The 15,546-nt window shown below is 34.8% G+C and overlaps 2 protein-coding genes across 2 annotated transcripts; one reads left to right on the forward strand and one right to left on the reverse strand.

The window, feature by feature from the left end:
• Positions 1-1,468: 1,468 nt before the first annotated feature.
• Positions 1,469-2,209, reverse strand: LOC146915310 (uncharacterized). Its single transcript, XM_085721314.1, has one exon. It carries the CDS (start codon positions 2,207-2,209, stop codon positions 1,469-1,471), a length of 741 nt encoding a protein of 246 aa, XP_085577440.1.
• Positions 2,210-7,167: 4,958 nt separating this feature from the next.
• On the forward strand, positions 7,168-8,458 carry LOC146915311 (heavy metal-associated isoprenylated plant protein 39-like). The gene is made up of 3 exons (XM_085716383.1): positions 7,168-7,243; positions 7,422-7,497; positions 7,952-8,458. Exons 1-3 carry the CDS (start codon positions 7,238-7,240, stop codon positions 8,200-8,202), a joined length of 333 nt encoding a protein of 110 aa, XP_085572509.1. The 5' UTR covers positions 7,168-7,237; the 3' UTR covers positions 8,203-8,458.
• Positions 8,459-15,546: the final 7,088 nt, after the last annotated feature.

A 15,546-nucleotide genomic window follows, 5' to 3' on the forward strand; every position in this document is an offset into this window, starting at 1 on the left:
TGATCCTTAACTTTTGCATAGATCGCCCTTTTCGGGTTTTCAATCTATCAGGATAAATCATCATTTTTTTTGTCTCTAATTTTTGCCTGGACCGCCCTTTTGGGTTTTCAGCCCACCGAGACGCTCATTTTTGCCTAAGTCGCCTTTTTAGATTCGCGACTTATCGAGCTCATATTTTTGACAGAGTATTTCTTGACTGCACCGGCATTCATAGGACGTGTGAGTTTGTTGCCGTCCATAATTGTAAAAGTCATTGCACATGGGCCTTCATAACTAGGCATCCACTTGCCCCTGGAGTCTGGTTGGAAAGTAGTACAAAGTTCCCTTCTTGAAATTCATGGGGACAGACCTTTTTGTTAGAAGCTTGTTTCAAACCTCTTTTGATATATTTGTACAAGGTCGTCATGCGTTTAAATTCGATCAAGCTTTGACTTTATCAGAACTCCTATTGACGGGACTTCGATCTTCACGGGAAGCACGACCTCCGTGTTGCATATTGGGGAAGGAGGGGGGGTTGCCCCTGTTGAAATGTGTACTGAAGTACGATATCTGAGCAAAGCGAATGGTAGCACCCCGAGCCAGTCTTTGTAATCGAAAGTCATCTTCTGGACAATCTCCTTTTGTTTGCAGCTTCAATGGCTAAGATGCCCCAGTATGTGAGAGATCTCATCGGGAATCTCTTCATTCTCCTTCTTCAGCTTCGGACACAGGGAACTCACAGTTGGAAGAGAGTACATGGTTAATGTGTTCAACGAGTTTATTAATGCATGATTTGATTATCGATATAAACATTATGATTATGCAGATACGTGGAAATGATTAAAGGAAAAAAAATAATTTTTTGATTTTTTGTATTACCATTTTTCCAGAAAAAAGCACAAAATAAAAACAAAGTCGGAATCAAAGCGACTTTTTTAATTGATGAAAATACATAAAACAAAAAGCCCTAAACAAGTTCACTTCCGCCTCGGGTGGGACGAAAGGATTTTTTTTGAAAGACATAAAACAACAAACAAACATATTAATTGAACAGATGAGTAATAGAAATAAACATCAGCAACGACTCGATTGCAGCTTAAACATTCCATATGTCAACCTTACCATAAGCGAGATATTGTTGTTGAGGCTGACTTTCCACCACACTCATTTTCTGGTCTTCCTCCTCTGAACTGTCAGTGGGAACACTTTCTTTGACCAAACGTCCTTCTCGGACCCCTTCTTCAAGACGTATTCCCGTAATCATCATCTTTGCAAAGTTGTTGGCAGCACTTCCAACCATTTTCTCATAATAAAACTGATCCAGAGTCTTCAAGAAAATCTCAGTCAATTCTTTCTCTTCCAGAGGTGGACGAACTTGATCAGCAAAATCTCTCCATCGCTGGGCATATGCCTTGAAAGATTCATTATCATTCTGGGTCATGGCCCGGAGTTCGTCTCTGTCTGGGGCCAAGTACAAGTTGTAGTTGTATCATCGGACGAAGGCATCACCCAAATCAATGAAAGTTTTGACATCAGCACGACTTAGGCCCATGTACCATTTCAAAGCGGCACCAGTCAAACTATCTTGAAAGCAGTAGATAAGAAGCTCATCATTGCCGGCCTGAGGGGACATCTTTCTGGCATACATTGTCAAATGGTCCTTAGGGCAAGTATTCCCTTTGTACTTCTCAAAATCAGGGACCTTGAATTTGGGTGGTATCACGACATGTGGTACCAAGCAGAGATCATAAGCACTTTCCCCGAACAATTCTTCCCCGCGGAGAGCTTTCAATTCCAACTGTAATGCATCAAACTTCTCTCTCAGCTCTTCTATCTGGTTATATGCAACCACACTTCCTGGTTGATAGATTGGTTCATGAACCAAAGGAGTATAGTAGGTCATATCAGCTGGAGGGAGCAAAGGGCCTGATTGTTGCGCAAAAGGAGTTTGAACCTTAGAGACAACGGGACAGAGTATTTCACTAGCACTTAAAGGTGTACTCCAGAGATAACCTTCCAGCATAGCATGTTGAGGAGTACTAGCAAACACTGTTGAGATTGGAGTAGTGGAAGCAACCGTCTGAGCTTGAGTGCTGACGATAGGAAGAGCTAATGGCTGACTCTGCGCAACTGACACCAAAGATACTAAGTTCTTCAAAATCTCATTTTCAGCCCGGAGGGTCGTCACCTCTTCACGAAGCTTGTGGTTCTCTTGTTCAAGATGATCCATTCTGATTTGCTTAAGTGTTGTAGATGCGAGTAGACTGATGGATTGACCTTTTGTAGACAAAAACAAAGTATGAGACACAGACTAGAAACTATGAATGAAAAATGATGCATGATATGTTTATGCAAAAAAAAAATGGACACATTTTTTATTTATCGAAGGACTTGTGAAAGTAACTGTAAACATCATAAGGAACATTGTTTCATTTGATAATTGAAATATTACAAACAGTTCCCTTAAGGGCAAAAGCAAAGTCAAGGAAAAAAGACCCTAACAAAGGCTAAGGTTTAGTTAAGACTTTTTGAAGATGTATTTCTTGGTGTTCCTCTTTACAAGGTCCACACCTCTGATGTTTATAAAAACTTATCTACGTCCTTCGATGTTTTGATGAAAAAAGTTTTATGAATGTATGCATGTATGCATGAATATGCTAAAGAACGGAGAAAACATGGTGTGGTTAAGTTCATATGTTGGAGTCAAGGGTAACAACGCCATTTGGTAAGGACTATGGTTTCATTTGTATATGTAACAAAGGTTCTACCAAGTTCCCAAAGTTCTCAACCACTTCCGAATATTTGTTAGGTGACGAGAGTACTCTCGTTCCAACAATATTCGTAGGTTAGTCTCGTTTGGGTGTAGCATCGCGTGTCAACCAATACGAGAGTACTCTCGACTAGCCACCGCACTACGTCCTAAAAGGCCAAGATGGGTTAAAGGTGACTAAAAGTTCTCAACTTCGACGGTCACTTGAAAGTAACATGCCATACGCGAGTACTCACGACGACAAAAGTATACCTCCAAGATCCCTCCATTGAGTGGGTTATCACATGTACCAATACCGAAGAGTACCCTTGGCATGGAAACTATGATTATACCCGGTCCTATCTTAATTTCCCTCAAGTCCGGGTGTAGAACTTATCTCACCACTCACGTTAAAAGAAATAAGAAAGAAGAAGGGGAGAATATACATACACGTATTTCCATCTTTTTTTTTTTTTTGATTTTTTTGGATTTTTTAAGCAAGTTTAAAGCACAAAATTTTAAACAAAACCAAGTTAGGCTTAACCCTCTTAAGGTATCCCCAGTGAAGTCGCCATTTCTGTCGCGTCATTTTTTGGAGATCAAGGCTATTTGATTAGCTTTTGACTCACTTTTTATTTCACGACTTTGAAAAAATTTATTTAAATTGGGGGGTCCGGGGGTTGGTTATATTTATGGAAGGTATTAGCACCCTAAATATTCGTAGTACTCTACGAGAACCTCTTGATTTTATTTAACTTTTTGTGCTTAAACTTGCTTGCTTTTTGAAAAAAAATGGAATTTTGAAATGATTAAGAAAGGAAGACCTAATTATCTACATTTTATTGATTTGGAAGGACGAGTGTCCTCTGCCTACGTACCCGTGAGGGATCAAAACCTCGTAGTTCGGGGTAGAAATTGACGTTTGATTGGTTGTGAGTTTTTTATTAGTTTTTGAAAAAAGTTTTAAAGTAAAAAGCCAAGTGGCAAATGAGAATTGGTTTGTATTTTTTTATATTGAAAAATGACTCAAAATATGATTAAAATTGATTTGATATTTGATTAAGAAAGAAAATAAAATGAACGATCACTTGATTGAAAATCAAGGTTTATTATGAAAATATTTTTGTGATTTTTGTTATTTGAATGCTTTTTGTTGTTTTGGAATAATAAATGAAAATTAAACTAACGGAGCAATAAAAATAAAAGCGCGTGGATTTTTGTAGTGACGTTGGGTCACCACAAAATCCCTAATCTAATTTTTTTGTATTTTTTTTGATATATATAAAGCGGTAAAGAAATAAAAGACACACACACACACGCTTCTCATTTATATTTACATTGGACCTAAATACATTCTAATTGCTGGAAAATAAATGACAATAATTAAAATGCTAAATAGAAATAAAATAAATTGCTAAAAAGAAATAAAATGCAAGAAAATAAAAGAAAGGGACAACCGAAGGGACAAAAATTACCGAAGGGACAAAATTCCGAAGGGACTTATTCCGAAGGGACAGAAAAAGAGGGAGAAGAAAAGAATAGCTCGTCAACACAAGCTAAATGAGGGAGAAGAGAGAAAAGTTCTTTGACAACTCAAGAGAACTTTTGGTGTGTTTTGAAGTGTGGACTGAGGGCTCTATTTATAGGTGAGGAGGTTGATGAGAATGGAAAAGTGGTTTAATGGATTTTGATGGTGATTTGAATGGTGTTTAATGGTGAATTTTAAAAGAGGAATGTGAAAGTTGACACTTGACTTGAAAATTTTGAACCATGGACATTTTATTTTTGGACTCATTAAAAAAAGTTATATAATAAAAAATAAAAAAACTTATAGAAGTAATTAAACTAAAAATAAAAAAGGTAAAATGGAAAATAATAGGAAAAAAAAGTTTCTGACTCTGAGATTGTGCCTTTGAAAGTGGCGTGTAAACAAGACTTGTACTATGTTTTTTTGGACATTTTCTTTTGGACATTTAAACAAGGAAAAAAAAAGTGACTAAAATAAAAGAATAAAAATAACTAAAAATTAAAATTAAAATTACAAGAAAATTAATAAAAGATGGAAATTTTACTAAAAAAAGAAAGGAGAGAAGAGGGCCCGATATCGGAACAAAAAATGAGGTATTTTAAAGTACCCTTCTACCGAAATTTCCTTGAAAAGTCAGAGACTAATCAGGGTCAAAAGGCACATGAATGTAGGACCTTAGGTCAAAAATTGGGGTATGACACATAAGAACTCTACAGTTAAGCATGCTTGACTTGGAGTAGTCTTTGGATGTGTGACCTACTGGAAAGTTTCCCGGTAAGCGTGCGAGTAAGGACAAAATACGCTGAAAAGACTCGTGTTGATTTGTAGGGTAAATCGACAATGCTTAAAGTCGTCTGGGATGTTACAGGTATGGTCATCATGCCTCTGCTGCGCTAGAGGTTTTGTTAGTGGGTCAATAAAGACTGTTACGTGTTGGTACTCTGCATATCTTCACATCTACTCTATCTATTATCCTCTATCAGATGATATTGCATAATTATGTGTTTGGATCGGTGGTGAGTTATAGGCTCCTTAACTACGATGGTTCCATTGTTATTATTATAGAGATCAATGGGATCCACAATAATATGGATTATGCCAAGTTCTGTAATGAACTTCTTGATTTGAATATCTTCCTTGGATGTATTTTAGGCTGCAATATACTCGGCCTTAGTTGTATTATAATTGATTGCATCCTGCATTGAACTCTTTTAGCTCATAGTGTTACCTTTTATGCAAAACACTTAACATATTGCAATCTAAAATCATCTTTATCTGTCTGAAAGCTAGCGTCGTTGTAACATATTACAACGAGCTCCTCCTGATCTCCATATATGAAAATTGAATTTTTAGTCCTTCACAAGTACGTAGGGATATTTTTTACAGCAACCCAAAGAGCATCGTCGCGATCAAACTGGTACCTACTTGTTTAGCTTAAACCGTACAAGACATCTGATCGAGTGCATAACCTACTATACATGATAGATCTTATTGCAGATGCCTATGAGATTTTATTCATGCGATCCCTTCCTTCTTTAGTTGAAGGGGATTGTGTTTTTGATAGACGCAAGCCTTGTTCATAGTTATAAATCCTTTCTTGATATTATGCATACCAAAGCGTCTCAATGATCATCATGTCCAACTTTAATTGATATTTAAAAAAATATGTTATATATAAATTTCAATAGACAAACGAAACTTATCAACTTATTAATGAAAACATTAGGAAATGAGCTCTTAATCAAATTTGTTGAAAAACCAATTTCACAAACTTTTAGTTATGAGCTCTTGGTCAACATTTATTGAGAAACCAATTTAACAAACTTTTGATAATAAGTTAACAACAAACATACATTTTATTCAAAGTACACGAGAAACAATAGAAGACTTTTTTCTAATCAAATAAACTATTTAGTCATCTATATATCCTTAAGCTGTCAAGGCACAATGGACTGATCTGACTTTTTTTTTTTAACAAAAATAAAACGATATTCATTCATTCAAATCGATAGAGTACATCAGATACAAACATCGCTAAAAACGTAAAGGGTGAATCTGCGAACAAACTCACAGCACCCAAGTTAATAGCATACAACGGCAAAATGCCTACATATAATATGATAATACCTAAGTCACCGAAATACACGTTTCCGGATCTGCAACGTTGACGCCCAAATCATTGGTTGAATTTGTAATTGACTGATGCTGGTCTTTCAATAAGAGCTAAACAAACACCGACAAGACGCGAAATCAAACGCCGCACAAGACGACGAACAACACAACGCCGCACTTAGACGACGAAATCACAAAAAAAAACACAAAAGGAAAAACTTGATAAATGTGAAAACCACTTATTTAGATCGAAAGGAAAGGGGAAAAAAGATGTTGAAGGGTGATTCTAGGTCAAAAATGCTCAATGAACGAAGGATAAAGAAAATTTAGAGAGAAGTTAGAGTTTCTCTCACTAGAAAACTAGGGCCTACTCGTTTCAATCAAACGCGTCATTATAAAAGCTCTCAACTAAACTTTCCCTTTTTATTTTACTATTTTCAATCTAACGCGTGTGTTTCCTTCAATTACGATTCTGACATGAAGCCCGAAGCAAGAACTAGTAATTAACACCTACTTTGTAACAAAAAAAAAATTAACACCTACTTTTATAGTACTACTAGCCTAAAATAGAATTAAAATCCTTCAACGATTGCAAATTTTTATCTTTTGTGAGTGTGATGATTCAAGCATTGATGTTCACACTTTTATTAAAATAATAGGGTTTTAAAGTAATACTTTATTTTAAAAAACAATAATATTTCAATTGACTAGTTGACTTGACTATGTCTTTCATATCTCCTATCTAACTTATATAAATAGCTTACAATTCTCATCCTTACTTCATCAATATCATCTACTCGCTCCTCTTTTTAATTCCCTTGCATTTGTCATCTATAATTCTTAAGAAGCTCCCACAAATTTCTACAATAATGAAGGTGAAAATTCGAATCATAAAATCCATTTTTTCACTTTTCTCATTTTAGTTTACTCTGTATTCATCCATGAATAATGTTGTCATTTTTAACTCTTTTTAGTTGTTATATCCTTTCATATTTAATAATAGAAGTAATTGTGAAATTTTAATTAATAGTTCTTTGATTTATGTTTTAACAGAAAGTAGTGTTGAAGGTTGACTTCTATAATGACAGAACCAAGCAAAAGGTTATGAAGAAAGTGTCAAGCCTTTCAGGTATATATTTTTTCAGTCTTGAAGAGTTTAGTGACAAAATTCACACAAAAAATGTAGAGTAAGAAAGAAACCTAGTTATAATACCTAATTTTTGATGACGTGTGAGTTAACATATCAAATGTTCTCGTAATCTTTTATCATCTACACTTATTAGCTAGACAAAAAAAAAACATTTTTTTTTACAAAAGCTAGACAAACAGACAAGATTGTTTACAAAAAATTACAAGACATTTTTTTTAAGACAAAATGACTTCAAAACCTTTAATTTTATAATCTATTTTAATGCAACCAATTTAAAAAAATCTAACAAAAGAGAAATTAGTACTAATAACGATGCCGCTAATAAACATTTTTGAATTATTTCAAATAGGATTCGAATAGGGTCATTTGTGAATGCAAATTAATTTAACTTTTGTGTAAAAGGATTCATTGTTTTTCTTTATCAATATTGCAGGGGTTGAATCAGTATCAATAGACACTAATGAGAAGAAACTGTCGTTAACGGGGGATGTTGATCCTGTAAAAGTAGTGTCTAAGCTACGAAAGTTGTGTCAAACAGAAGTAGTTTCAGTTGGACCTCTAAATGAGGAGAAGAAAGAGACCACAAATGCAAATGAACCCATTCCACTTCCGTCATTTGAATCCTATCCATTCTATTATCAGATGACACCAGCACCTTATATTCGAGATTACTACTATGTTTGATGTGGATAAGAAGAAAATAATCCTACAAGATAGTATTTTTGATAAACTTTTTCTACTTCAGTACTCCCTTTGTTTCATATTAGGTGTTCTATATGAGTTTTACACGTGTATTAAAGAAATGATCAATAATGTTGATTTCAATGGTAAACTATATATTATTTACTAAAACATCCTTATTAATTATAGTCAGTGAAGTAGTTATAAAAGATTGAAGTGCACTAAATAAGGGTGTGTTAGTTGGAAAAAAAATAGAAAATGTTATATTGGTATTGTAAAATAGACAAATAATTTAAAATAAATAAAAATTAAAAAAGAATACACCGAATTTGAGACAGAGGAAATATCTTCTAAATTTAAGAGCAACTTCGAGTTTGATAAATACATCTTGTGTTTTCCATGGTTTGTAATTTTACCGTTTTTTATAATCTAGAATTATAATTATGTTTTATTGCTTAACTAAAGGATGCAAAGAGTCGCGCAAAAAATTGATTGTCCCATATCCCAACTATATTAACACCACAAACTCATACAAAAATTATAGAAAACTGACGCAGCTTTTACTACCATCTTAAACCATAAATGTTCAGACAATAGAAAGATAATTTATCAGCACGACAATTACCTTCTTTATAAATATGAGATAGATGGAAATTAACGTATGAAATAATCAAATGAGTCCGTCATTATTAAACCGAGAGAATTATTAATAGTTGCGGCTAACATATCGTATCACCCCTCACGCGCACATTTATAATTACTTAGATGTGTTTATGAACAAGTGTACGCAAAATTGACTCTGTTTTGGACCTTCAGGACTTACAAATCAGTAAAAAGATAATTAGACTGAGTTGTAGTGATCCAAAAATTGGAGAAAAACCACTTCAGGTGTTCCTCGCTTATTGTTGAAAACGAAATTGACCAAAATTAAAAAAAAGATACACTCTCATTGACCAATTTACCAAGAACTCGACGATTACATTGGAAAAGATAGAACAATGAGAAAGGAAGAGAAAAAAATTATCAAGTGCAGCGGAAAATGATCTCAAGGTTATTACCATGTTAAAAACATGACATCCATGAAAGGAGAGAAAAACTTACAAAATGATGAAATAAAAGTAGGTCTTATGAGAGGTGATTACTTCTTTCTTTGACAACGTATATTGACACACTATTCACTAAGTACACACTACTCCATCTGTTCCAAAATAACTGATTCTTTTATTCATTGATTACTTCTTCCAAAATAACCGAGTCTTTTGTTCATTGATTACTTCTTCCAAAATAATTGAGTCTTTTATTCATTTTACACATACTAAGAAAGATGTATTAGTTAAAGAGACATAAATATGGTTTTGAATGCCCTTGTCAAATATCGGTGTATTCACAATTATCATACATGCAAAGTATATATTGAATTGAGAGTGATGAAAGTAGTATTTATTAGAGTTGCAATTGGAAATGCTAATCAATATTGCATTCAAGAGTGAAATAAATAAATTATTTTACGATAATTTTTTTTTACATATGGCTCGATTAATAGACTTCACTCTTAATAGGCTGGGTCTCCTTTACTTTAAGTTTAAGTGATGTTTTTATGTCACGGTTTTGGTTTATATCCTCTCTCATTGTCTTTTTTTTTTTTTTCCTTCAAAAAATTGTTGTGGTGTAATTAATGATTGTTGAAAGATTGGATGCCAAAATAGTTAGGATGTCAATTTCTCCAAAATGATGTCTGCACACTTCTAATTTTGTCTTAAAATTTCAATCAAACAATTTTGGAGACAAACTTGACCACTTAAAAATGACGAATATAATCAATGATATTAAACTTTATACAGTTAGGTTGTGGAAGCTGCATGTTTCATTCGGTTATGAGCTTTTCGATTGTGGCTCAGCTTGGGTGTTGAATTATGTCTATTTTATTTTGAGGGTTGTTCTTTGGGGGTGGGTAGTGACGATGGGTGGTGATGGATGTTGTGTTTACAGTGTTTGTTTCTGTTAAGGTGTCCGTCTTAGGTGATGATGTGTTTGGGTGGGTTATCTTCAGGGGCTTGTATGGTGGTTATAGTGTACCGTCTATATGCTGCACCATTTGTTTCTTATTTCGTGCATACCTTACGTCTTGCGGGAATGGCGTTTAATAATATTTACTGATTCAAAAAAAAACTTTATCTTTCATACTTACATACTCACATGATGTTCTTATTTTCTCTATCGTTTTTGCTCAATAAAAAAAGAGAAAAGGAAGATTGTTATAAAAATTTTCATTAAATAATTGTACATATATCATTGTTATTCAAGAAAAAAGTGTGTGGCTGAGTGTCCATATGTGACGACACCGAAGGTTGTTCTCAAGTTTTCAGGTCACATTGAAAAATTCACTGATCTCATGGTGAAGGACAAGAAAACCGGCGCTTATTATCTGCGCAATTTGCAATTTATTAGAATTTGATTTGATTTGACAAGTTTGTGGTTTGTTAATTGCTTCATTATATATGAATTTAGAAGTGTGCATTCTAGATGTATGTTAGGATTAAGGGTGTTGAAGGGACAAGAGTATTCTTTTATTTATTAGAGATTTAAAAAAGTTGTAAGAATAAAATAAAATACGACTGTATAATATATCAATCACACATTATATTTAGAAATAAAATAAAATAAAAATATTAGTTGTATTTTACTTTTTTCTATTTAACCAAACATGAGTTTTAACAAGTGTCATTTTTAATCAAGTGATTGTATTTAAATGGCTAATGAATATAATCAAAAAATAATTTATTTTGAAAAGTTTAGATATGATTTTTTTTATTGAAACAATTATTGGTCGAATTTCAAATTATCAAAACACTTTTTCTCAAGGAATCTGAGCGTTAAAAAAAACAATCTAATGCTTTGTTTGCGAATTTGGAAGGGGTGGGAATGAAAGACTTTGAGGGGTGGAAAATATGAAGAAAAATGGAGAAATCTTTTAAATTTTTTTAAAATATTAGTTTTTTAGAGAATGATAAATTAATGCATATGATTACTATATTTTTAATTTAAAAAATAATATAACAACCTAAATTAAATTTGAAGAATTCATATAAACCTTTTTCCAGTACAATTTTTTAGTTCCCTCAAATGAGGAGGGCTTAGTATTAGGGAAATGCTAACCGGTGCCCCCGGGCACTGATTAAGGATATGAAAAAGGAAATTATATAATAGTTAATGCATTAAAATTGTGTAATTAATTTATAATAAAGTCAAAAACAGTTTCCTTTTGTGGTATGCTTAACCAGTGCCCTGTGGGCACCGGTTAGCAGGACCCTTAGTATTTTGAAGAAAAGTTAACCCCCAAAGCCCTCCAAACTCGCAAACAAAGCCTAAAGGTGTTTTTGGATGCAAGGTTTAGGAGGGGTAGGGATGGGAGGATTTATTTTTCATTTTTAAATCGCAGACAATATGAAATGTTTTTTAAAAAGTTAACATATTAACATTATAAACGATCATATAATACTTCAATCACACTAAATTTATTGTAAAAAAAACATGTTATATAATTCGAAATTTAAAAAAGAAAAGTAAATCCTCTTCTCCCTTTCCATCCTAAACTCTCAATTCATCTTAATCGTGAGTTTTCACTCGTTTGTGATTCTTTGATATGAATTATGAAGCCACGGAGCAACCACTAAACAACTTTTTAACTAACACCTACTTTTATAGTACTACTAGCTTAAAATAGGATTAAAATCCTTCAATCATTGCAAACTTTTATCATGTGACGGATTGCCTCTTTCGTCGTGGAATTCTGCTCTTTACCCAAACAGTATTGCTCAGTCCCAAAGTAAATTACCTATATGACCCTACGCAGCTTAACATGCGCAAGTACAAACCTTACGTAACTTAAGTCACGTAGCGTGACTTAAGTTACGCTAGTACAAAGTTTGACGTGACTTAAGTTACGTTACGTGACTTTAGTCACACTAGTGCAAGCCCATGATTCAGAACAAGCCCATGCCTAGGATCTGTTGCGTGACTTAACTCACGCTAGTATTAACACTAGCGCAACTTAACTCACGCTAGTATTAACACTAGCGTGACTTAACTCACGCTGCTGGTGCAATGCTGGCAGCAGAACAGAATGACAGTGGCACCAGAACAGAATGGCAGTGGCACTAGCTACTGTCTTGTTCCTTCATTCCCTGTTTACAGTACATGCATTCATTGATTCAACCAAAACTCTTAATTTAGAGAACATGCATTCATTCAATAATAATTTAGAAATGCAATTTCAACGAAAATTAACGCAAATGTCATAAAGAGGCGCAACCGCGCAAATGTAAATATGATACAACCAGGTAAATGTGAATACCAAAAAGTCGAGAAAATACTACAAATATCCAAAAAAAGTCATAAAATGTAGTCCTAACATAAGACACTACTGGTCCTCCTGTGGACTCCTAGACCTCCTCCTCGGAACCAGCTGCTGCTCAAACACGCTATAGTCGGTACGGAGGCCCTCCAAAATGCCAAAGAAGAGTGGATTAGAAACCACCTCTAGAATCCCCATCGCATGCTCCACTCTCTCTCTCATGCTGCCGATGACCTGCAATGGATCAGGAGGATGTCTGGCCCACTCCTGGTCAACAAGAATATCCTGGTATACATGTCTCGGCATGACAATATCAGGCTCTGGAGCAGGGCTGACGATGAGAGGATGGGACACACGGTAGAACCACCTCACGTACTTATCTGAATGCTTCCAAGGCTCGTCGTCTGGGACCTGGCGACCCCTCCGTTGGTGGGGAACGACATGCAGAGCAAACTCCAAGAAGGCAGCAGCCACATCTGCTGCGGCAAGAGGCATAACATCAGTAGGAGGTCGGGGAACCCTCTGAACATGTCCGTACTGCCTCAGCACCAGCTCCGGCAAGTGACACACCATCCTCTCACTGCCTGCCATGATCCATCCGGAGTACCAGCACACGTCATGAAAAGGAGTCACGTCTCGTCGGTGCTCGTACGGCCTCCAGGTGACATGACAATGCTCCATCGAGTTCAACAAGCCTCTGAAGTTGTCTGCATGAGCAAACCCCCTTTGAGGTTTCCATCTAGCCACATACGGGTCCTCCCGGTCGTAATCTAAATATTTGGACCTCGGAACCACATGTCTGAAGTGAGCTATAACCCATCCCTGCAAACTGTAACGCCCTATTTTTATTAAAGCGATAAAACACGCGAATATAACAAATATTCAAGAAATAGACGCTACGTCTCATCTAAACAACAACCAACATGCATATATAATAATATTTCAACAGTCACAGCAGAATATAATGCATACATCCCCAAAAAATATATATGCCATGGTCAAATAACATCAACATAAAATTCTCCAATCTCAACAATGAGTACACCTCAAAATAAAATAATCTAACAAGACTAGGACACCGACTCAACCTAATCAGAGCCGTAAACTACTACGCCAAAATGATAACGGAGGCTAGCTCCCGCTATCCAAACATCCACCAAGCGACTAATCCTGCACAACGTCTACCCATCCATACAGACAGGTAGGCGGTCGAAACCACTGGGAGTAAGCAATACATTAATCATAATCAACATATAAAAACATAGCATTCAAGGATTCATACATATCACATATACATAACCATCCCTCCTAGAATACTAGCATCACATGATTAATATCCCCCATTACTTGCACCTCAAGCTATCATAGCATAACAGACATATTTAATCTCTAATCAAGACATCGACACAAGCTCATCATTTATCAACATCAATCAATGAAAAATAATACTCACCTCATTACTCATCTAGCATGCTTAACTCAACAAGTACAATCCATCATTTCAAAGTTATAAGCAAGCAATCATCATCATCAAAGAAAATCACCACATCATATGCATATATACATATACAAATCTAACATCATCATTAATATCAAAATAATTATCTTCAATTGATTCACCAAGTGTATAAGCACAAATAAGTAATACATGTAGTTAGAGCATAATTCAATTATTCACATCCGTCAACAAATCCACCAATGTACATATACACCAATCCACATAATCACAACATTCAACAATTTCACAAATGCACAAATTCACCAAGTCACATATTCAAATATGACACGACTCATCAACTAAACAAATGCATGCAATGTTCTAGACTTTTCTAGATGCATGTGGTACCAAACTCCTCCAAGGTCGTCACCTTATGATGCAAAAAAACATCATTATCAACGGCTATAATCAACGGCAATATGGATACAAGTATCCGGTCAACGGCAATATGATGCATGAACATATGACTCAATCCACAATGCATATGTTCACAACAATTCAACGGCTATAATCAACGACTATATGTATATACACGCATTCATCACCAATCACATCAAAACTAGCATGTATAAACTCACCACCAACAATCAACATCATTTTCATATAATGATTCAACAACATAGTTCATCATCATGATTTACCATATATGCACTCACCAATAATATCACCATCAATTAACATATATGCAAGTAATCAACATCAACAACATCATTACAACTCAACAACTCCATATAATTTCTCGCAATTCAAATAAAGGAGAAAATACAACACATTATGATAACCATAATATTCAACACCTAACAACCATTCACACATCTTCATATAATCATATCAAACTATCCACAAAAGATTTGCCAAGTAATTGGACTTCAAGATTATTTTCGACAAGTTCGTCTCTAGTTTCACCATTTTAAAATAATTGAAGCAATTAAACCAAAACCAAGTAAACAAGATTCAATACCTCAACTAAGTATACCTCTAGGCAACTTATAAGTACAGTAGAGGATACAATTACGTTTCACCGGCCAAATGCAACGAAATCATGAAAATCACAAAATTTGTCTCACTTTATCACTTTTCCAAAAGAATGCAAAACCAATTCATTTTCAAAACCAAACCAAGTTAGATCCATCACCTCATAAGTTAAATACCATTAAACATCTTAATTGAACTCATAAAACTCAAGTTTGAAGTTTGAAACCAATCCATAAGGTTTGGGTCGACTTAAGAGTAGTTATGCAGAATTTTCGTAAAATTTCCCTAAGACCTCCTTGGAGTATTTTCCTCATAACTCACAAACCAAAAATCATTTTCAAGTCAAACCAAAGCCTCTAGAAAGCTAACAAAATTATCTACAACTTACACCGAAAACCAATTCAAAACAGAAACGAGGGAAAAAGATGCAAGAACGCGAAACAGGGGGTACTGTCCTGTGCAACTCGCAATTGCGAGTAACTTTACTTGCAATGGCGAGTAAGCTTCCAGGAAGCCCTGT

The sequence above is a fragment of the Medicago sativa genome, chromosome 6, assembly GCF_051527215.1.
Source record: "Medicago sativa cultivar Bolivia chromosome 6, Bolivia_mono, whole genome shotgun sequence".
In the NCBI taxonomy this organism is placed as follows: domain Eukaryota; kingdom Viridiplantae; phylum Streptophyta; class Magnoliopsida; order Fabales; family Fabaceae; genus Medicago; species Medicago sativa.

Coding starts and splice junctions, on each gene's coding strand:
- LOC146915310 (XM_085721314.1), bottom strand. CDS start 2,209: ATGGATCATCTTGAACAAGAGAACCACAAGCTTCGTGAAGAGGTGACG.
- LOC146915311 (XM_085716383.1), top strand. Junction 7,498..7,951: donor GAAAGTGTCAAGCCTTTCAG/GTATATATTTTT, acceptor TCAATATTGCAG/GGGTTGAATCAGTATCAATA.